Raw genomic sequence first — 23,614 nt, 5'->3', positions numbered from 1 at the left:
TCCCTGGACCCACTGCAGCCCACCACCCCCAAAACCTCCTCTGCCCTGGCACCCACCACATCCCAGCATCCCCAACTCCCTCACCCCCCAACTCTCCTCTGCCCTGGAACCTGGTGACATCCCAGCACCCCCAACCCTCTGCACCCCATCACTCCTGACCCTTCAAGAGTTCCTTCAGGGACAGGAGAGACAGGGAAACTGTTTTGCTCAGGAACCAAGGTAAAAAAATAAATAAGAAATAAATTCTAATATATATATATATATATAAAATAAAATGTAATAAATTAATAAATAGAAGATATCATTAAATATTAATTTTTTAAAAAGTAAATAAATGCTCTTTTTAGGAAAAACAGAGTGTGCAAACGCTTCCCAACCCAGATTCGACTGGGCATTGCTGTGTGTGAGCCCGTTGTCCAAAAGGCTCCAGGAGATGCCAAACCAGTGCCAGACACTGGAGCACCGAGCTGGGCACGTTCTCAGCCCGCTGGGAAACAGCTCCTGCAGCCTCTGGGGTGTGTGGCTCTGCTGGAGGGTGTCCTCAGGTGACCAGGAGCTGCTGTCACCACCTGCCAGCAGGTTAAATGACATTTTCCTCTCTCCTTTTTAGAATAAAAGCCAAATCCCTATGGAAGTGCATCCAAGCTGTGATCAGAGACTGGAGTAAGGTGCACGATAATACTGGCTGGGGGGGTGACAAGTGGTCTTGTGTCCCAGGGACAGTTGTCCCTTGCTGGGGTGGGGGGTGAAGGGCAGCAACCTGAATTCCCTGGATTTTAAGGCAATTAAAGGACAATTAAACCATCCCTCTGCCACTCTTCCCCTGGCACAGGGAGATGGATGGAGTAGGAATAGCGGTGACGGGAGCTCGATGCCATGCCTACAGCAAAAATAGATGTGGTTGGGCTGTGATGATGCAAAGCCAGAAGAATCCTTCTCCTCCGATTTCCCCGGCTTTGCTTTCAGGCGGCTCCTGCCTGGCTGTCATTTGTCACTGGCGCCAGGGGCTCCCCCAGCCCCAGCACGTTTTTGGGGTGATTCTAGGCTGAAATGGGACATTAATGTCCTTTTCAAAGATCTGACCCTCAATCAGGTCATTCCTTCCTCCTCAGGGATGAGCTATCGACAGGAACGGGGCAGGGAGCTGCCGGTTCATCGCGTGAGGTCACTGCCACTGGGAAGCAGCAGGACAAACACGAGGCTTCAGGATTAATTAGTGCCCACGGGATCCAATACTTACTTGTGACTCCTCACTCCAGCTTCTGGAGCTGGATGTATCGGAGGAGTCTCCTGCAGGCACCGGCATGAGCTCATCCCTCCTGCCCCGGAGTTTGGGCTGTGCAGAAAGAGCTCAACAACCTTCCCCAGAGGTTTTCCCAAACCTACGGAGCTGGTGCTCTCTTCCCCGGAGTTTTGGGGGATCTATCTTGCTCTGATTGTGATGCTCAAGGGGAGTTTGTGCTTCGGGGAGGAAGATTTCAGAGCACTGCTACAAATGGTCCTAAAAGCAGTGCAGGATCCAGCAGGAAAGGGAAAGGCATCTTCCGAGGGCAGCCCTGCAGGAGAGATCATTCCTCTCTGGAAAGGGACACTGGCATGGAACGAGTCCGGAATGTGGCAGCGAGACCGATAAAATGGGCAGAAAAACACAAGAGGTTGAAGGAGGATTTGTTTAGTCTGGAGAAGGGCAGGATAACCTGGTCCCTGTGAAGGGCTGCCTTGAAAAAAGAGAAAATAGGAAAAAAATGGAGTGTTTGGTTGATCGGACACGGGAAGAGAAGGAGGTGCCATTCCTCGGCTGGAGGTTGGACAAACATCTGGGACTCCCACATCCACCCCGGGGCTGCCCCGAGGGATTCCTGAATCTCCTCCAAGCTCTGGCTGGCCCACAGCTCCATTTTATCCCAAGCCTTTGGAAAGCCTGTCTCAGAGCAAGCAGGTTGGGATCCATGAGGTTTCATCCCCCTTTTCTGGTGGACTGGTCTTACTGGGACACACACTCAGGGCATTGGTTGGGCTCCTGTTAATGGATGATTTTGGGGAGGTCCTGGCTGGGGCACCTGTGTTGGATCCCTCCATGGATCCCACTCCCACAGAGGATGTTGGGAACAGGACAGAGAAGGGACAGAGTGGGGACAGAGGATCCTGCGTGGAGCCAGCAGGAAGGATGTGGTGGCTCCAGAAGTTACCCCAGAAGGCTGTGGTTATCCAGCAGGAAAAGCTCAGTGACCTGGCTCAGGAGGAACCCGCCTCAGCTCTCTGATATATTTTCCCTGAATCCTTAAGGATATTTTTCACTCATTCATCACACAGAGAATCTCAGGAGAGCTTCATCCCACCCTTGTCCTGTCGGGATTGAGAACAAGGTGGGATACAGCTGCTCATTGCTCCATGGGGCTGCAGAGACTATGCAGGACAGGCAATACCTAAAAAAACTCCCAGTAAACCCTGTCCTAAAAATTAACCCTTTTCCTTTCCAAAAGGGCTCGGTTTATTTTCCCAAGTGTGTTCCAGAGGTGACTCCGTGTGCCATGACATGGAGTGGGAGCAGAGTGTGCTGCCGGAGCGGCTCCTACCTGCCCTTCACCACCCTGAGCAAGGCACGAGGCAGATCCCAAATTCCCACTAATATGGTGGTGAACTGTCTGGAATGTGTGTTTTGGTTTTTGGAAACCTCGCAGCGAGCGAACGGCGCAGCTGCTGCAGAGGTGAGGGAAGAGCACCAAGGACTGGGATGGACGCAGCCCACTTCGGGAGGTGGGATTATCCCTCAGGAACGGCGGAACTGGGAAAACAATTCACAATTTGGTTGGAAAACACATCCATGATTTTCAAGCCCTTTGGGAATCGTTTTACTCACCCTTTGCTGGGACATGAGTGAAAATCTTCCGACTACTCACTGGATTTTGGAAGTTTCCGGGTCTGTAACAGTCGGGAATGCCGAGGTGGAGGCACTGCCATGGCTGGGTCATTAAATTAAGGACTGGGACTGTGTTAATTACACCTGCACAGGGGCCGAGTGCGAGCGAGACAGAACTATGGGAATGATGGACAGGATCAGGAGCTCCTTCCCAACAGGCTCTAAGTTGTGCTGACTCTCTCAAGGGGACCTGCAAGGTATGGATGTGTGGGACCAAGGTGGTGGAGCGAAAGCCAGAGATGGATACCTAGGAATGCCCTGTGGAGTTGGACCCTTTGTATCCAAGCAGGAAAATTAAAGGATCAGCTTCTTGCAGCTCCAAAGCAGCTCTGTTGGGATGGGAGCATTTGCCTTGCGTGTGATGGATTTGCTGGAGCCGAAACATGAGCTGCAAAATAAATCCCTTGAACCCAAACGAAGGAGCTGCAAGGAAAAATGGGATTTTTAGACCCACAACTGCCCTGATGCTCCACAGCTCCCTTGAGCTGCATGATCCTGACAGGGATCCTCATTTCCAGGGAAAGTGAGGAGGTGCCACAGGGCTGCACAGGGACAGGAGCATCTCTCGTGCTGGGAGAGGCCCAAACTGCTCCAGAGGAAATTCCACCTGCACATGTGGAGAGAAACCAGTGGCACAAACATCTCCTGGTTTCCTTTTTACCCTCCACATGCTCTGTAGGTTTGTATTTGTCCTGCTCCTGACGGGAAAGCGGGTCAGGAAAGGGCACAGCCTGTCACTTCCAGCCAGCAGATGCTGCTCTGGCAGAGGATTCCTCCCTGCCCTGGGGGGATCCAGGCTGGGGGTCAGGATACACTCAGCCCCCTCCCCACGGATAATTCCTGCCTGGCTCCCGGCGGAGCCCAGGACACCCAGCCGTGGTTTCCAGCTCATCACATACCACAGCAGCCTGTCAGCACGTCACGGGGCAACACTACACCCAGGAGCGGCTGACGGGGCTCATCCTGCACACGGAGCCCTTGGGATGATTCAGCAGCAGGAAGCACTGCACAAAAGGCTCTGCCTGTGGCCAGGCTGCAGCAGCTGCTTCCCAAAGCCCAGGAACAGCTTTAACGCGGATTTTGGGGTGCACCTCAGCACTGCCTCCCATGGACACAACCACGAGTTCTCCTGGCTTGTCTTCATCCAGATCCAAGCCTTCCCTGGCCTTCAGGACAAGGACACTGAGGGGCTGGAGCGTGTCCAGAGAAGGGTCTGGAGCAGCAGGAGCAGCTGAGGGAGCTGGGGGGGCTCAGCCTGGAGAAAAGGAGGCTCAGGGGGGACCTTGTGGCTCTGCAACCCCCTGACAGGAGGGGGGAGCCCGGGGGGGGTTGGGCTCTGCTCCCAGGGAACAAGGGACAGGACAAGGGGAAACAGCCTCAGGCTGTGCCAGGGGAAGGTCAGGTTGGACATCAGGAGGAATTTCTTCCTGGAAAGGGCTGTCAAGTATTGGCACAGCTGCCCAGGGCAGTGGTGAAGTCCCCATCCCTGGAGAGATTTAAGCCATGTGGCACTTGGGGACACGGGTCAGTGTGGCCTTGGCAGTGCTGGGGATGGCTGGACTCGATGGTCTTAGAGAGCTTTTCCAACCTAAATGATTCCATGATCCATAGAGCACCATGGCCTGCAATGCTCACACCGAGCGGGGATCTGGCACACAGACTTGGGACACTCTCAGCACAGGAACCATGTGACACATTCCAAGGAATGTGTCAACAGGAGCAACAACTCAGTCCTGGATGGGCTGTTATTGCTCAGACAGTTAAAAATAATCACTGCCCTGATCCCATTGTCCACTCCGGACAAAAAAAGACAGGGAAGTTTTTACAAATACTTGGATAATTTGTAAATCCCTGATACCTGGTGTGCTGTTGTTGGTCACCTCCTCTCCAGGCAGCTGCAGCAGGCAGGGCCTATTCCTTCAGTCCCCTGCTCCATGTGATTTATCAAACTCCTCCTGAGAGCAAACAGGGAAAGGATTTTCTACCCTACATCCACAGGGAGCATCATTTTTGACTCCAGACATGACTATAGCATTATTTCTATACAAAACACCCACATTCTCATGATGAACCAATGTGGAAAGCTCCTCCAACACAAGATTAAAAAGTAATGAGCTCACAGATCCAACTGCACAGATTCCCAAGTGAGGGATTCAGGGCTGATTTTAGAAATGAGAAATGGACTTGAGAAGCACTTTAGGTGCAATTTTTTTTGTGGGACACCAAAGGACTGGCTGATCCTGAAAGGAATGGACAGCACCTGCCCTGGGATTACCTGAAGGATTATTTTGTTTTCTTGGCAAAAATAAGCATGAAAAGAAAAAAACCAAACTTGTTTTTGTTTTATTTGTCACTTTCGGAAAGCATTTTACACAGGTTTGGATCTTGGGAGTAACTTGGAATCAGTAGAAAAAACTAACTGCACAGTTTTTGTCTTTACAATAGAAACCCTTCAGGAGTCAAAATGGAGACTAAAAAAATACATGCAAAACATACTCCTTTCAAAACACAACTGAAAACAAAGCACCAACTACACAAATACGCAGGATGAAACAGCACTGAACACCACAGAAGTCGTCCTCATAAAAGGTGTCAAAGTCACCTAATTCACTAGGCACTGTCACTTGGTTAAACAGAAGAGACAATAAAAAAATATTGTCCACAAACTTGCAATTTCAACTCAAAGGCTGTAGCTAGAAATTCCTCTACATGTCATGCTTTAATAACGACCTGGAAGAGAAAACAAACACAGTAAAACACACTGTCAGACTTCACGGATTGAGAGATTTGGAACTAAAGCTCACTGCCCCCCTTCAAACCTGCATCAAATTCCAGAGCCTCATGTCCTGGAGGTAACCAAACTCCTGCTTTAAGAGAGTTCTGGAGGAAGGAACAGGACCTCAGCCTCAAAACAAGTGTTGTTATCCTGTTTATTTTCTCCAAACTAAATATCTGCTCTGTGCTCAAGGTTGCCTGTCGCTCAGTTCCTTCAAAAGGAACTGTGGTTCAATAAAGGAATCACACTGAAGTCAATCCTTATGGACACAAAAGCTCAAAAGACCTTCAGGGAAAGGGGAAATTTGCTTTTGAGATGTGAACTCTGAGATTAGGCCAGGCCAGTTTGGACAGGGCTTGGAGCAACCTGCCCATGGAAGGTGTCCCTGCCCATGGAAGGTGTCCCTGCCCATGGCAGGGGGAACAAGATGAGCTTTAAGGTCCCTTCCAACCCAACCCATTGCAGGATTCCAGGAGTACTTACGAGGTGAGTAGGATCGGGATCTGGACCGGGATCTGTAGCCCCCTCGGCTGTAGTATGGGGACGGTGACCTCCTCCTGGGAAAGGGGGGACACAAACAATCCCTTTGTTAAACCCAGCTTTATGTGGATACCCCTAACCCCACCCTGGGCTTGGGAATGCACTTGGGAAAACTAATGAGCACAGGAAGAGCTGATCAACATTTTCAGTGGGTAACACAGCGAAGATGGCAATTTTCTAATACCAGGTCTAACATTATTTTTGACTCTTAAATACAATCTCTTGCACTCGCAATTTGCCCACATGTCACTTTAGTTTCAAGTCAGGAGCATCCTAAACAAGCAGGGCAAGATAAATAAATCCACCTTAGCTTTTGATCTGAATTATTTGTCCAAGATGAAGATTTATTTGACTTGCAGTCGCTGCTACAGCCAACCCACCCAAACCCCTCCAATCCAGGCACTCCCAAGTTTTGTGTTTCCTTGCCCAGTTCCACTAATCCAGTAAATACCTGTAAAACTGATCCCTGTCCTGAACAGCTCTCCAGCCTCCTCCTCCACCGCCGCCTCCTCCTCTGTGAAAACAAAGGCAGAACGACTTTTAAGAATTTAAAAAATAAACAAGAAGTTCGTTGTACAAGCAAAAAACATCAAGGGTAAGAAAATGATGTCAAGACAAGAAAACATTGGTTCCTACACTGGATGATCTGAATTACTTCGTTATGTTCATTTTTACCCATTTAAGGCAGGCCCTTTGAGTTAATAATTTTTTTTAAAGTAGCAAGATAACTCACTACCCCGAGGACAAAGGTGGAGGCAGGAAAAACCCCCACACCCCAATATTTTCACACTTCAGTCACATTTAAACAAGAGCTGAGGTACAATTTCTCCTTGTATAGAACAGAAACAACTTATTATTGCATTTAATATTAAGTGGTTGGACTGGTACCTCCCCAGACTTAGATCAGCAAAGCGTTACCAGAAGGAGACTAAATCAAGTTTAAAGTCTTCTCCAGTCGTGGTTTAGTGACTGGTTTTAAGGTGAGTCTTTAGCTTACAGATACTTTTCTGGGCAAAACTAAGCCTCCCATGGAAATGAGGAGAAGTTAAAGTTTTAACAGGACAATTCCCATCTGACACTGTATTTCCCTTAAGGCTTTATTTTCACAGAGGGCAGGGAAGGCAAAGGAATTGTTACTAATTGAATTTTTAGGGTGGGGTATGCTATGCTTCACTGCATCTTCAACAATTCCAAGCCTCCCTTCCTCAGGGAAGCACTCACGACATCTCAACACTTCTCTCTCCCTCACTCTCCCTTGCACAACCAGGACGAGAGAGTATTTTTAAAGCAGCCACACATGAGGCGTTTGTGGCTCCATATTCCTGGAATCAAGGAATGGTTTGGGCTGGAAGGGACTTTAAAGCCCACTTTGTTCCACCCCCGGCTCCACAGAGCAGGTCACTGTCCCAGGCTGCAGCTCCTGACCCGGTGACGGCTTCTGGTGACACCTCACAAACACCTGACCACTGGTCAGGAACGAAAAGGAATCCCCTCAGCACTGAACAGCTGGGCTCTTGCCACATCTAACCAAGGAATAAATTACACTTCAAGAGCACACAAGCAACAGATCTCAAGGACAACCAGCACACCCCCACTGACCCTTCCTGAGGCAATGAGGAAATCTGAGCTCGGAAGAAGTGCAAGACAGATGGTGCAAAACTCTCACCAACCACTGCAGAGCCACATCTTTTGCTGTCCTTAGGTGTCTTTATTCTGATATTTACATCAGAATGCCATACAAAAACAAGGGAAGTGGGAGAAGCAAGCTGGAAGCACCATTTAACAGCCTGTGTAGCACCAGACTATGCTGTACGTCCTTCCTGTGCCCCAAGACCCTCGTGAGCTGCTCCAGTACTTTGGTTAATTACTTTTAGCACATTAAGTGAGGTGAAGTTTTAACTATCCCAAGCAAGTTTCTGCACCTCGTGCTCCAAAACAAACTAGATGACTGATCCAAGAGCCTTCTACCACATCTGAAAGCTACACACCAACGCTGGCAAAGAATCCAGCTATTTCCATGAATACATGGTTGCCATCAGGGAACAATCCTAAATCCACCTATTGCAGAGGCATTAAAGCTTTGCAAACCACCGGGAAGCACTACTGCACAATTCTGCAATTACAGGAACGCTTGCTGATTGCAGGCAGAAAAAATAAACTCTTGAATTTTGTCCAGTTTAGGAGTGTCCCAGAAATTGTGAGAATTCCACAGGGGACATTCTGGAAAATGCAGAGGACAAACTTCTCCATCACTAGCACCAATTACACCCCAAACTTGTTTACACACATATCCAACCTGAAGAGGTACGTTAAAAAAGCTTTTTAAATGCAAATGTCCAGGAGAGAGCAGGTCTGTTACAATCCCCAATTCCTTATTTTTGGCAACATTTGAGGCACCATAATTATCAGTGGGAGATATTGGGGACCACTGCACTTTCTTTTTGCGTACTACACTGTGCTCAATATCTAAGCTGGCACTGTAATCCCAACTCAAATATCAATCTGCACCATTTCAGTGCTAACAGATGAACCCACCAAAGATTCTTCTAAAATCAGAGTACAGAAAACACACTTAATGCAGACCCAGAAGACATTATGGACTAAATCATGGCACGAGTTAAACACCACAAAGTATTTCTCAGTGTGACCAACGTGATTTGTCATTTTGGTGACGATTTCACAGGCAGGTTCCAGAATGTCAGTGAGTGCAAAACTCTTTTGTCATACTTATGTAGGATGAACTGCCCAATGCCTGTGCAGGTAGCTGAGAAAGCAGAAGTTTCAAGCAGTGAAATCCCCCAAAGCCCCTCACCTGTATGACCTGCTGTAATAGTCCCTGTCATCGTACCCTCGGTCGTACCCTCTGTCATAGTAATCTCGTCGTCGGGAGCTGCCACTGAGGAGGCAAAGAGGGTTGTATTTTATCAGATATTAAACATTCACATTGTTTGCAGTCAGCTAAGTTCATATTATTTAAACTGGGTTATGTCATTACCTCCCACCCTCACAGCTGAAAAGACCAATGTAGGTAGGAACAGAACTACTTAAACAATTGCTTTTTAAACGCTTGAACTTTCAGCCAGGTCCTTTCCTCTCTGGCCTGCAACCTCTTAACCTTTTGGTATCACGGGCACAGGAGGAATTCCATTCTGTGACAGCTCTTCATTCACTCTGAACTCTGAGCAAGCTCCTTTTGAATGAACTTTCTGATTACAAAAATAACCTGCAGTCTCAACACAACATCAACATAACCACCAGTGAGCTGAAAGTCTTGGGAAATCAACTGGGGAATGACTTGGGAAAACAATTTACATTCCTGGCAACTGGAAGTCAAAAGTGTACTGTGTGGACAGGGTGAACTGCTAATCCCAAATATTAATGGAGCCACACAGCTGCTACCCCAGCATTTGTTCATTCACTCTTGAAAACCTGAGCTTACGAAGCTTAAAATAATTTAGAAATTAAAAAAAAAAACATACTGTAGACTTTCTGAATCTAAAGAGCTGGAAAGAGATGCAGTAGTGATGACTGAGGCAAAAGGCTGATAAACCAAAAAAACCCACTCAGAACCAGGTGTTTTAAAGGGGAAACAGAACAATTCCTATAAAACACAAGGCAATTAATCCTGGTTTGCAAAAAAAAAATCCCCACCCAGGTCACTTACTAAGTGGGTCTTCCCATGTAGATTCCAGGGGTAGGCGTGTGAGGTCTTTTTGTTATGGAGAAGTCTACCCGGATCCTTCTTCCATCCAGCTCCATTCCATTGGCACGTTCCTTTGCCTAAGGAATGATAAAATACCATCAGCTGTGGGCATGAACTTTGGTACCAATACAGATTTCTAACCATTGCTTTAAGTGTTAAAGTAAGTCCTAAAAAGACTCTGTTTGGAGCCAGGTCTGACTCACTTTCTGTACAACACTGAACATAAGCCATAAGATATTAGACCATCTGGACTTAAACACCGGTAACCACTGAAAATGTGATTTATAAGCCATTAAAAGCCTGAAAGGAACATCATTTAACAAGTGTTGTAGTGCCTCTTAATAAGATTAAGAGGAATCTTTGAACATGCTGATGTAGGGAGATGCAACTACTCAACTACACAAGAAGCAGCAAATAATTCAGCAGTTAACAAAGAGCACTGCTATGTTAAGTGTTTTCTCTCCTCCAATACACCCCTAAAAATAACCATAACCATGAATATAATGATATCAGAGTCATAAGTAAATCCGAATTGAAGAACCCAAAAGAATTGTGGTTTGGGTTTTTTTCTGCCAAGTAGCAGGACCCACATCCAAAGCATCCATGTGGAAGCCTTCGTGCCAGATGTGGAACAGAAGACACTGGAGGGTTTCAGGAGTGGGATTCATGCAGAACATAAGCCTGGTTCCAGCCCATAAGCACACAGCTCTGCAAGGCTGGCACTGGTGTAGGATTCTACACTGGGTGAGTACAGAATTCCCCCTTCATTCTGTAGCACTCACAAGCCCAAATTCCACGATTATGAGATGCCAAGCATTTTTCAGGCCCTGAGCTTGCCCAGGTGACAGAATAAACACCTATGCAAGTGAGAGCCCACAAACATTCCCCACCCCCCAACCTACTTCCTTGGCATCCTCCACGTTCTCAAAGTAGACGAAGGCGAATCCCCTGGACCGGCGGGACTGCTGATCGTACACGATGGAAACATCGGCGATGGGCCCGTACTTGGAGAACACTTCTCTCAGATCCCTTTCTGTGGTGTAGAGACTCAGCCCAAACACCCCCAGACAACAGTTTGGGTCGGGATTTGCCTAAAGGGAGGGACAGAGAGATCAGAATGAAACAGGTTGTATTTGCAGTGCAGGTTGTGACTGTCGGGGTTTCAAGATAAAACAAAGATGGGGCTGAGATCTGGGCTGGGTCACCTGCTAATGGAGACACCGTCACACCAAAGCCAGAGGAACACAAGCCTCCTTTTACAGAAACCCTTTGTGTTCTCGGGGTACAGCACAAAGCAGCAGGCTGAGGGACTGCAGGCTGTGCCCAGCAGTGGGAATCACTCCTGAGCACACATACCCTGTTTCCAATGTGACGTCTCCGGGTCGACATGGGGGAGTGGCTGTGGCTGTGCCGGCGCCGATAGTCCCGACTGTACGACCTGCTCCTGGATCTCCTGTGGGAGCGGGACCGGGAGCGGGACCGCGTGTAGTGTCTGCGGGAACTCCTCCTCGATCTAGATCTGAGGGGACAAACGTACAGTGTCAGCTTTGTTTGGGGGTTTTAACCCTCCAAAATACATCAGTCACAAACAGCTCATTTTCCAAAGTCCTGCAGCCCCACACGCTTCACTTATAATCAATTTAGTCACTACTCACAAGGACTCTCTGCTAAATATTCACTGTTAAGATTCCTGCAGGTGCCTCTCCTTGATTTTACTCAGCTTTTAACTTCCTTTAACAAGGCTCTCTTGGTTTGACACAGTATTGCTTAGAATATTCAGTGCTTAGTTAAAAACAGGTGGGGTGGCTGTCTTTTAAAACTGATCAGATAAAGGGAACAGGAGCATGGTTTAACATTAAGCCTGCACCACTGCAGAGGGGGCACTGAAAAATAAACACACCGTTTAAGTCTGGCAAACACCCCTGAAACAGAGCTCAACACAATCTGCAGGAATGAAGCTGCAGTAGCTCCTTTACCTGCTGGTATTTCAGCAGTTATTTAACACTAGCTGTTCATCAATGTTGACACGTTCACACTCCAAGTGGTTTTAGACAAAGGTGCAACTGCTCATTGATTTTCTTCCCCCCAGGAATGTTTTCTGACAGCATAAGCTCTGTGGACATGAGGTTCGGGAACACTTCCATTCCCTCTCCCAGACCCTCAGCCCTCCAAAAACAGCCAATCCTAGGGGAAAAGCTGGGCAGGCACTTCCAGGGATACTCTGCCTGCCCTTGGCCTGTGATGGCTGCACTGAATAACCTGCATTCCACACCACTCCCAAGAAAAATCCCTGCAAGGCTAAGAAGTGCATTTAACAGTTTAACAGTCAATGTATCTAAGTCATAAATTGTTGATTTTTAGGCTTTTGTGTCCTAGATGTCCTTCCTCCAGTTCCACAGCACCACCACGCTGGCACGAATGAAACTCTGGACCTGAACTGGTTTCTACTCCTGAGCATTTAACAGCTTTTTCCACAGCCAGGATTTCTCCCCACTTGTCACCAGACAGCCAAACTGCAGGATAGATCTCCTGAAAAAACACCTCCAACCTCACCAGCAGCGAGCCAGATAAGCTCGACTTGAAATATATATCCATGCCCAGGAGAAATTACTTCAGCATATCCCATTACAGCACTTCTAACTACGTATTTAGAACGAAAACATTATTTTTGGCAACAGAAAGTTTACCAAAAAAAAAAAAAAAAAAAGAGAACTTCCCTGAAGCTAGGAAGACAGTAAAAAAAAAAAGACCGAAATAGTAATAATAATAAAAGAAGTTGCACACATGCACACAGCCACGTTTCAGCCAGATATAGGAAAAAAAAATAATTAAGGCAAACACAGGGTCGATATTCCAGGTACCAGAATGGTCCAGCCAAAGATAACAAGCTGCACACTTCAATAAAAGCAGATTTTTAAATCGGATATATCCACACCCCAACTGATAAAAACACCAGGACACAGGTTGGTTCCCAAATCAAAGTTTAATTTACCAAGCTGGTAACTCAAAAATACATTTGCAACAGAAACTACCAAGAAATACGAAAGTTCTCAGAGGGTTATTTCTCTGGGGAGAGCCAGATTTAAATGATGTGCCCCTGACCACATCCCAAGGTGTGACAGCACTGAAGAGAGATTAAAATACAATGTTTCTAAATTTGTGCCTTGACACAATTCCACCCAAATCTGCTAAAGAACACTAACCCTGCTCTACAATTCCAGTATTTCCAGCCATAGGCATCTTCAAGACAGCTGTTAAATGCTCAGGAAGCTGTGGTAGCCATAAACTGCTACTTTTGGTCATCAGAAATTATAAAGTCAGTTGCCAGGGTATTAAAGACTGATTTCTTGTAAAAGTAAATGATTTGCCAGGTCTCTTGTGAATTCTAGATCTTGTATTTGCTTCTCCAGAATTTTATACAATTTGTGATTGCACTCTTACTCAGTACGATGGTTATTCTGCAAGTGGGGAACATGGGTATGGAATCCCTGGGGTCAGGGATTAAGGGGCAGAAGGACAAGCTGGGTGGGCTCCTGACTGTATTCTAAAATCAGAAGGTTCCCCAGGCGTGTTTTGCAGCCTCCACCCCCAGAGGTTTTCAAGCCCCAGCCGGACAAAGGCCTGAGAGCACAGGCTGAGCCCAGAGCTGACTCTGCCTTGGGCAGGATCTGGGACCAGACCCTTCCTGAGCTGCCCTATCCCTCTCTCACTGCTGGCACTTCCAGAGGTGCCTCCAATTCCATCCTCTCCAACGGTGCTACTCCACCAAGTGTTTATTAATTTAATTTGACACATTTGTTCCTGCACTCCAGGGACTGCCAAGTGCATGATTTCACATTTGTGACTGTGCCTGAATTGGACAATAAACCTCGTTCTTCTGCTGTCAAAACCTCCCAGCCATTTTCCTTCTCACAAAAGCCTTTCACTTTGATCTTGCAAGATCTAACACAGTATTTGTGATTGCTAATAGCACAAAATCTCCCAGTGTTACCATCCTTCCCCAAGGCTTTGGCAATTCCCTGCTTGTTCACATAAAAAAGTAAGTTGTGAACAGCTCAAGTGGAACCCCCTCTGCTAAACCCCACTTTTTTTTAACCTGAATGCCTACAAATGAGTAAAAAAACCATCAACACCTTCATTTCTGCAGTCAGCACTCAACCACCAGCTCTTTTAGGAGGAATTGTGCCCCTGCACCCAGGTGAGTGTAAGGAGAGGTGATACAATGCAAAAGGCACGTTCACAGGGTATGTTTGTGCTGCCACGTAACAAATACAATGAGCAGGTTACTTTCTCTGCAACTCTTTTCGGGAGCTTGGAAAGCTGTCCAATATTTAAAGCTCCCTAGCCTGTTAATTTTCAAGTTAAATTAATGTATTTAAAAGGTCAGACTGTTATCTCTGCAACTGCTTTTCATTACCTACTCCAGAAACACCATGAGAAAACGTAATGTGACCTAAACTGGGCAATTCTAAAAAGTTCCTACCACTCTGCTCAGAAACAACTCAATATTCCAAGAGGCACTTCCAAAGTGGGTCAGAAGGGATACCAACCTACAGAGCTGACTACCTCCTATGTAGCTGACTCTTGGAAAAAGCTGCAAAACTACCAATCCTGAAACCACTGATGCCCCTCCGCATTCCATGGCCACAGATCCCTGGTAACTGTGGGAGCAGAACCGGCTGAGTTGGACGTCACCTCGGACATAACCACCAGAGTTGTGAAGAGGAGGAAGAGGTAAAAGAAGCCAACTCACCTGGATTCAGACCTGGATCTAGATTTTGACCTGGAGCGCCTGGAATCCTCCTTAGAGCGAGATCTTGCAGGGGTGTGTCTCCCCGACTTGCCAGACCCATGAGCACTTCCGCTTCTGGAAGCAGAGCGGGATTCCTGCACGCAGATATTGAAAGCCTAATTTGGACACAATTCCTCGTTTACCTACGGGCTGCAAACAAGCTCCAGTGAAATCAATGGAAATATTCATTGCTACGTGTCCGGGCAGTTGGATTAGCACTGCCTAGATTGTTAAGGAGGTTTTTTTTTTTTCCCTGGTAGACACTTCTTTACCCTGCATGTACTTTTGCTATTAAACAGATAATGCATGCATGTTTAGCAAAATATACAGGGACACATAAACAGACTAGTAATTACTTAGCGTAGTGCTTTCAGATTCCAGATTACTTCTTATCTTAACTTCATTTTTATTCCTTTTCTTCATTCTTCCGTTTCAAATTCTGACTTCTTTCATCTTCCCCACTTCACACAAATTGCTCAATATTCTACAAGTGGGACTTCTGGTCTGATAATTAGCATGCATTCACTTTCTTTTTTTTCAAATTTCAGCTTCACTTATTCCTGAGCTTCAAATAATTCTCATTTATAAAACTTGTCAAATGGCGACTTCCGCATTTTCCTTCTTCAACATTAACCTTAATAGAAAAAGAACAGGATGAAGAATATTTAAGAACTCCAGGATAAAATCTAGTGCCAAAACTGAAACTAGAAAAAAAAATGTGCTGAGGACTTTTACTATAAATGCAGTTTAAGGATCGAATCTACCAAAGCCCTACGATTTTATCAACAGGTTCAGTCAACTCAGTTTAACTTAACACTAAGCAACTGAATTTGCTATTTATGCCTGTATTTAACATAGCAAGTGCAACTGGATCAGCTGAGTACCTCCTAAGGAATTGCAGCACCAGGAAACTCAAAACAGTTTGCACTATCAGCCACATACTGAGACAAACTCCACAAGAAGCGAGTGCAGGAAGGTCCTGCTGCGGGGGGCCCGCCGTGCTCTGGAATGCAGGAAGCACAGCGTGGTTGGGCCTTAGTGAGCTACAACTGCCTGAGCTTGGGGCCATCCTGCAGCTGAGCAGCCCTGGGGTGAAGGGCTGTGAGCACACCCCCCCCAGCTGCCTGCACAGGCGGGGGTTACACACCCGGCCTTTGTGCTTCCCTGGAAATCAGCGTTTTCCACCGCCCAAAAACGCCCCACGCTCCAACAGTGCTCTGGAACCACACCCCACCTGCTCTGTTATTTACTGGTAATCTTCTTTGGTACTGAGATAACCTAATTAGCAGTTTCAACTTATATATTTTTATCTTTAGATCAGTGTAATGCTTAGCTTCAGTCACATGCCTTGAACACTTGAACACACTAGGAGGTATTCTTAATTTCGAGGTACTAGAGAAAATTTAAAATTCGGCAAAAATTCTACTTCTTCCTAAAAAATAATTCTACATCTACAGAGTAAATTGTGATGAAGAACGATCATTAATGACACCACAGTATCAGATTTTTATCAAAAATCCCTTGTTTTAGCTGTGCAACATCTCAAACTTGAACACTAATTGAACAGGAATTCTGGACTGAGTATTCAAAAATTCATTTGCTAACTCAAAATTAATCAGACTTAAACCACTTCCATACAACTTAACCCAAATTTTAGCTCTTTACAATTCCCAACCATACAATATCGGGGGGGGGGGAGGGAGGAAATGACTTACGGAATAAAGTAGATTTTCAATTAATTCCAAGAGCAACAGAAATTACCTAAAGTTGTCAAGGCCATACTCTTTGTTCAAATTTTTAAGGTTTTGTTCTAAACTACAGCTGCCCCATATACTGACCTGCAAAGGGCAAGGCAAACACTGAGAAGCAATTAAAGTTACAATTTGCAGATTTAACCTAAATTCATTACTACCTTCAAAAGGAAACATTCCACAGAGATGAGTTCTGAGTTAATGTATTAATTTAGCCACAAGAAGCCATAACTCCTAAAAAGTTAGACAAAGCAAGATTCAAGAAGGGTTAAAACCCCAAACTAAGCAGTTCTTCCTGTGAGGAAAAATACTTCAATTCACAAAAGGTAATCTGGGCAAGACAGAAAGAGCCGTGTCCAAATAGAGGGGCACTGAGGCTGGAAAGGACAGGAGAAATGCAGGATGAGAGGGAAGCAGGGAGCAGTTTGCCCACAAACACACCCCAAACCCTTTGCAGAACTTTTAGAGTCAAAAGCTTTGGAGAATCAGGAGAGAATTGGTGAATCTTCATTTATTTGGTAGGTTTTTCAGGTAATATTTGTTGTATTATGTTAACGTTGATGTGGGATCTGGACAGGGCAGCAGAAACTTGGGAAGAAAAATCCTTAGGACAACAATCTCTCAAATCAGAAAACTGAACTGCTGGCTTATTTTCATCCAGCTCCTTTGGACTTCACAGCACTTTCCAGTTTTTAAACATCCACAGTTGGTTTCTAGATTATCCCCAACCACCACATTTTACAGTGGTGCCACTTCTTTATTCCAGCCTCAAAGGAATTCGTTGCACCTCACCTGCTCCGGACATCACTAGGACTGGTAAAACCCCCCACAATTTCCCAAGTTGTCACCCTTCCCACCCCCAAACCCCAGGAAATCCTCCCTACCCAAAATTCCATGAACCAGGAGTGTGCAGCATTCCAAACTTAGTTTACACCCTGTTACCCCTGAGGGTTCACACCAGTCACTCCCACAGCTCACTAAAATTGGAGTTTCTCCTATCTGGTTTTGTTGTCCTTTATATTTTCTTTTCCTATTTTTTGCTCTTTCCCTCTGTGAATTTTAAGTTATTTTAAAATGCCAAATTGTCTCCTGTGATGCCATCTGAAAGAGGGAAGAAAGATCCTTCTTTATCCTGCCTATATTCCAGCACTGCTGGTCAGCAGATCGAGACTGGTGCCACTACTAAATGATCATTTTTTTTTCTAACCTCAAGTTTGTCCAGTGTGAATTTAAAATCCCACCAAATCCCTTGATCTTTACCAACAGTTCCTCCCCTTCCTCAGGCATTACTGGAATTCAGGTGGAAGCCCTGAAGTCCAGGCTTGGGGTTTCCAAGTGATCCTTTCCAGACTTTAGGCACATTAAAACCAAAGTGTGATACTGCAGGGATGGTACTTTGAGCAGCTCTAAGCACATTCATAAAGAATGTTACAGTGCTCCAGGAGCAGGGAATGTCACACAGCAGGATAATTTGGGGGGCAGGAGGCAGGAAAGGTTTCCATGGGCAGAAGTAGCTGGAAGGCCTGTGATGGCCATGAGTTCTTTGCACTTCTCAGATCCAGTTTTTCCTCACAGGGGTGCAAGGTACAGATTTCAGTCAATAATATAAGACAGAGAAATAAAAGTCTTAGGGCTTTTATAATCAAAGATTCCTATAAACTTAGGTATTTCCACTTTCCTAGAGAAAGGTGCAGCCTCACATGTCACATCAGACCTGCAGCCCATTTCTCCAAGGTGTGTCTGTGCTGACTTCTCATTCCTCAACCTCTCCACTATGGAATTTAGCAACTGAGCCAACAAAAAACCAACAGCTTTTGCCTCTCTTCCCCCCGAGGGACACAATCACCAGCTCAGATCTCTGCTGGGAGGAGCCTGGAGGGAAAAGCAGAACCATCCCTTCCCACAAGTTTCCAAACTCCGCAGAAAAAGACAAGAATGTGTTTTGGAAAATCAGGGTAGAGCTTCCTCCCACCACCTGTGCCACTGGTGCTGACCCTGGGGGCTCCTTCAGTGCCCCAGGCTGGCAGGGAATGAACCCAGCAGCAAAACCCAAATCATCTTCTGACAGCTTTGGGTACTGAACCAGCCCCCCAAGAGGTCAGATCAAGTGCCAGGTAGTGAAGGAGGAACACAGGGAATGATCCATCCTTTTGGAGCATGGAGCTATCAGCTTGTCTCTAACTTTCTCCAACTGCCTCCCCAGACCTCCCTCTTCCACAATTTAGTAATAAAAGTCACCATTTTTTAAAATATATGATTTAAATATCTTTTAAGTTATCTGTAAATCAAGCATTTACACCATGCAAGTCACTCTGACAAAAAAAATTACACACAGATAAAGCCCTGACTCATACTGAAGTTTCTGATCACAAATCAACCCATCACTGTCAGAATTAACTAATTCATAAGATGAGACTCTATTTTCCCATTTAACTTGACTTTTCCCAACCCCTCCAAGCCTGAATCCCATGAAACTCTGTGAGAACAACTTCAATGAAAACAAAATACACTTGGAAAACCCTGGCATTGCAGCACAGTGACAGTAACTGAAGCACATTCCAGTATTTGAAGTATCGGTGGCATTTAATAATTTAGTTCCTTCAGTCAAAAAGTTTCCCACTATGGAGCATAAGCTGTAAAAGAGACTTCAAGTGGGATCTTTTTTCCTTCTTTTATGTTTTTCTTCTTAAAACTTACATAGAAGTCAATTTAAGTTTGTGTCGCTACTGAAATACCAAATCCCTTTAGTGGCAAAAGCACCTGGAATTTCTCCTTCATCCCCATGAGGACTCAATCCAGTCAGGCCTGCAAACCAATGCAGCTGGAAATGGGATAAAAAAAGATCCAGCTGATTGAATCCCCAGATCTGACTGATTGCAGGAACACTACTACAAGGGAGAGAGCAGGAACACATTTTCAGGAGCACGATTCCTGGCCTGAAACAGCTTTACAGACCCTTGTAAAGTCCCATCCCAGATTATTTACCCAGACACTGACTCTACTCTGCAGAGGCTTCAGCTTGGAAAACTAGAAAAGCCATTGACTCAGGAAAATAAAAGCCCTAAATATGCAAAAAAAATTCCTAAATAACAGAGGCAATAGCATTAGGAAAGCCAATCCCTGCTCCAGTCTGGAATAGCAGGCCTGGAGCTCATTGGTTTCAGCTTTACAAACATGTCCATTGCATACAATTCATCTACTTAAAAATCACAAAAGTTCAGACAAAACTCATTTTAAGCCTCGGCAAAAACTGCCTGCACACGGTTTATGTATTTTTGTTTTAAATAAAAATATAGAAAAGCAGCAATTCCTACCCCAAAACCCTGCACGATGATGTTTCAGAAAGACTTTGCTACAGAAGTTTTAACATTTCCACTCATTCTGACCGAAAACACAATGCAGGTTATCCTGGCAAACTCTTTTAGGATTAAACTGGTTTCCAGTCCGATTTGCACAACAATTAAAAAAGCAACTTTAAAAAAAACCAGACACCCAAATACCCACCTTGAGCAAACACTCCTCCCTCACTAAAAACACACCAGTGGCACGAACACATCGAGGAAGGAGAACACTGGGGGTAGCACGACTCGGTTCCCTAATCCCTGTCTTTCACCATTCATTCCCATTTTTAACTTCCTGGAGACCAAATTTTTTCAACCTCACCCGCCTTGAAGTATAAACACTCCTGTATCACACCTTATTATAGTGAATTAGTATGAAAAGGCCATATTCTAAGGAAGACACTGCTCAGGATTACTACATTCTTTAATATTTTTTGTCACCTCCAGTATAGAATTTAACTCATCACCTCCACAGCTCCCTCCGATGCTGCAGCGAGATAAGAAGTTAGAAAAAATCCCAAAACAAAGTACTGACCCCAATTCAAAGGAAAACAAGGCTGATCCACTAAATAAAAAGCAACTGACTGTTAAAGAGGTCATCCGTACTGCAAATGTGCATCACAAACGTGAGGCTTAGCAACTCGTCTACTTCGGTATTAGTACAAAACCCACCCAGACAGTGAGATCTTAAGAGTAACTGTGAAGTCTGAAAGAATATCTGCTGCAGGTTTCACAAAGCGAGGGAGTTGCCTTCGACTATTAGGTTTAAATAAGAGCCCGAGCCACCCGGATGTGAGGCAGGAGCAGAGCTGTTGTTACAGGCGACAGGCAGCAAAAGTAGATAATTCAGAAAGTAGCTCCAAGAGCGGGCTGGAAGGCGACTCTGGAGAAAGGAGCGCAGGATTGCCGCTGCTCAGGGGCGGGACGGAAGGCGAGGGGCCCCTCAGGGCCCGGGGCCGCCATTTTGTCCCTCCCGGGCGCGCGGTCCCGGCCCAAGATGGCGCCGGGCGCCTCACGCGGGGCGCGCGGGGAGCGGCCCCCCCAACACCGCCGCCGCCTCGCTCGCCCGCCCGCCAGCGGGATACGGGGGACACGGGGAGGGGAGGACGCGCGGGCGGCCATGCCGCCCGGAGGAAAGGGGTTAAAAGGGAAGGGATGGGGCCCGGCCGCGCAGCGCGCTCGGGCTCCGCGTATTACCCGCTCGCCGTAGTTCTGCTCCCCGCTGTCGCTCATCGTCCCGTCCCGCCGCTCGCGTTCCCACTCCCGCTCCCGCCGCCGCCGCCCCGACCGGACCGTCCGCGGCCACAGCTCCGCCCGCACGGGAAGTGACGCGCACGCGGGGCCGCGCGCGCGCCCGACGGCACACAGGACACGCCTCCCGCACGTAACGAGACCACGCCCCCTACTGAGACCGCGCCCCCTCGATGAGAAGATCACGCCCCTAAACTTTGGCCACACCCCCGTGACTGGGAGGCCGCGCCCCCGTCTGAGACCCCGCCCCCGCGCTGCCTCCCGTCGGGAAAAAAGCCACGCCCACGTATTGGGCTGCGACCACGCCCCCTATGAGGCCACGCCCCCATGCCGCTGACCTTGCGGTGAAGCCCCGCCCTCTCCGCCCTCAGGTGAGGCCTCCTCGCCCGTGAGGCGAAGGACACGCCCCGAGTTAGTTGCTCACCTGGAGGTGAAGGCCACGCCCTCAATGAACCCCCGCCCGGTGAAAGCCCCGCCCTAAGGGGAAGCTCTGGTTGTGTCCCCTCGCCCTCCACAGGCCGCAGAAACCGCTTAAAAACCTGATTACAAAGAGCTTTTTTTGAGTTTTCAGGTGGCAGTTCAGCGCAGGGGGGGAGAGGGGAGCGGGATGTTTGTAACGCGCCCGCTCGAGGGCAGCAGAGCATCGCAGAGCTGGCGTTTTCCCTCGGCCCTTGGAGTTACTTCTGCATAAACCGCGTCCAGCGAGGAGAGGCACAAACACCTTTTCTCCATCACGGCTGTTTTCTGTCACAAACAGCACCAGTAAGGCACCGTCACCCTCAAAGGATGTGCAGGGATTAACCCTGGACACCCACACAGAGACGACTGCTAGGATTTAAAGCACACACCTCCGGTTTAACCAAAACACTGACTTATTCTGTGCTTCAAACCACAACACCGTGCGAGGCTTGGAGTCTGGAGACAGGAGACATCCCACCTGCTCAGCTCATCCCAGGGAATCCCAGGATGGTTTTGGTTGGAAGGGGCATTAAAGCTCATCCCATTCTACCCCCTGCCATGGGCAGGGTCACCTTCCACTATCCCAGGTTGCTCCAAACCCTGTCCAGGCCTGGACTAGGCCTGACCTATCTTGGAGTTCTCATCTGTTTCCATCAGCTTTGACACTTAGGAGAAGAGACAACCCAGAGGCTGCTTGGCTGCCTTCCCTCTCCCTCCCAGCCCCAAGAACACGAAGATGAATTTACCAGATAAAAGATGAAGGTGAAGGTATTTTTGCAGCTTTTGCTGGTTTAACCCCCACACGGGGTTTTTAATACCACAGGGGTTTTTTTATGTCACTTTTCAAGGGTTTCATCTCAGTGCTTTACAGCATTACAGGGTGTTATAGCACAGTTAGTGACACACTGATCCGGAGCCAGAAGGGACTCACTAGGATTATCTCCTGGTGGATGTGGTCCACCTCCTGGCTCTGCACAGCTCCAACAATCCCACCCTGTCCCTCAGAGTGTTGTCCAAACCCTCCTGGAGCTCTGGCAGCCTTGGGGCTGTGCCCACTGCCCTGGGGAGCCTGGGCAGTGCCCAACCAGCCTCTGGGGGAAGAACCTTTCCCTGAGATCCAACCTGACCCTGCCCTGACACAGCTCCAGGACATTCCCTGGATCCTGTCCCTGGTCACAGAGGGCAGAGATTGGTGCTGCCCCCTCTGAGGAAGCTGCAGACCCCAGTGAGGTCTGACCTCAGTCTCCTCCAGCTGAACAGACCAGGTGGCCTCAGCCTTTCCTTTTGTTGCAGGAAGTTTAATGGCCATTTGTGTTCCAGCCCTTGGTCTATGTTTACAAATCTAAGCAGTCCTTGACCCTCAGAGACTGTAAACCCCAAACTCTGCCCACCACCCTCACTGCAGAACAAGGCACTGCCCACCCCTCCTCGAACTCTTCCCCCTCACCAGGGGGATTGAGGAGACTTTGGCAGGCATAAATCAGCTGGAATGTCCTAGGAATGAGGGCCCCTCCCCTGTCCCAGTGGTGGCAGGTATTCCAATGCTCCTGAAAATGCTCTGAGCAGAAGAGGGTGCAGGGGAAGAGGGACAGCTGGTCTGAGTGCTCGGATCATTCACATTTAAATTTGGGTAACCAAGAGCTGGGGAAGCCTCCCTCCCTACCTTTCAGGAACACCTGAGGCTCTGCAGCAGTGACACAGACCTGTGAGATGATGCCAAGGGGATTATCTCCCTGCTCCCAACAGCACCCAGCCTTTCCTTTCCCTTTGTGTTGGGACTGCAACTGGATTTAAGAGATATCTTTTGTTTGCTTAAGCCATTTCCAGCTTATATTTCCACATGAACGTGGATTTGGGGGCCTCCTGGCCATGTTCTCCACAGCCATATTCCCATCAGAGTTTATAAAACCCCTTTGTGCAGTTACAGTCACAGTCTCTCCCTCAGTCAGTTTGCAGATGACACCAGGCTGGGTGGGATGTGGATCTGCTGAGGGCAGGAAGGCTCTGCAGGGGGATCAGGACAGGCTGGATCCATGGGCTGAGGGCAACGGTGTGAGGGTCAACAGGGCCGAGTGCCAGGT

General features: G+C 47.4%; 1 protein-coding gene across 3 annotated transcripts; it reads right to left on the bottom strand.

The window, feature by feature from the left end:
• Window positions 1-5,239: 5,239 nt before the first annotated feature.
• TRA2B (transformer 2 beta homolog) lies at window positions 5,240-21,157 on the bottom strand. Of its 3 annotated transcripts, none has more exons than XM_027703780.1 (10): window positions 21,021-21,135; window positions 15,088-15,365; window positions 14,693-14,881; window positions 11,296-11,458; window positions 10,842-11,030; window positions 9,901-10,016; window positions 9,049-9,132; window positions 6,688-6,750; window positions 6,180-6,253; window positions 5,240-5,650 (listed from the first exon to the last, which is right to left on the bottom strand). In XM_027703780.1, the coding sequence occupies exons 4-10, from the start codon at window positions 11,326-11,328 to the stop codon at window positions 5,640-5,642; spliced, it is 570 nt and encodes a 189-aa protein (XP_027559581.1). In that variant the 5' UTR covers window positions 11,329-11,458; window positions 14,693-14,881; window positions 15,088-15,365; window positions 21,021-21,135; the 3' UTR covers window positions 5,240-5,639. The 3 variants fall into 3 exon arrangements, with proteins under 3 accessions (XP_027559581.1, XP_027559580.1, XP_027559582.1); XM_027703779.1 differs by having other exon boundaries at window positions 14,693-14,826; XM_027703781.1 differs by lacking the exon at window positions 15,088-15,365 and having other exon boundaries at window positions 14,693-14,826; window positions 21,021-21,157.
• Between the last annotated feature and the right edge of the window lie 2,457 nt (window positions 21,158-23,614).

This window comes from Neopelma chrysocephalum, unplaced genomic scaffold (genome assembly GCF_003984885.1).
Source record: "Neopelma chrysocephalum unplaced genomic scaffold, ASM398488v2 Primary Assembly neopelma1_252, whole genome shotgun sequence".
Taxonomy (NCBI): domain Eukaryota; kingdom Metazoa; phylum Chordata; class Aves; order Passeriformes; family Pipridae; genus Neopelma; species Neopelma chrysocephalum.
The sequence above is the reverse complement of the archived record's forward strand: the minus strand, read 5'-3'. Positions and strand labels throughout refer to the sequence as shown.

Bases quoted from the DNA above. Each gene is read 5' to 3' on its own strand.
- TRA2B (XM_027703781.1), bottom strand. From the start codon at position 21,056: ATGAGCGACAGCGGGGAGCAGAACTACGGCGAGCGG. The intron at 11,459-14,692 runs GTGAGTTGGCTT...TTGTCCCCTCAG, and splicing joins AGATCCAGGTCTGAATCCAG to ATCTAGATCGAGGAGGAGTT. The intron at 11,031-11,295 runs GTATGTGTGCTC...CCCTCCCTTTAG, and splicing joins GACGTCACATTGGAAACAGG to GCAAATCCCGACCCAAACTG.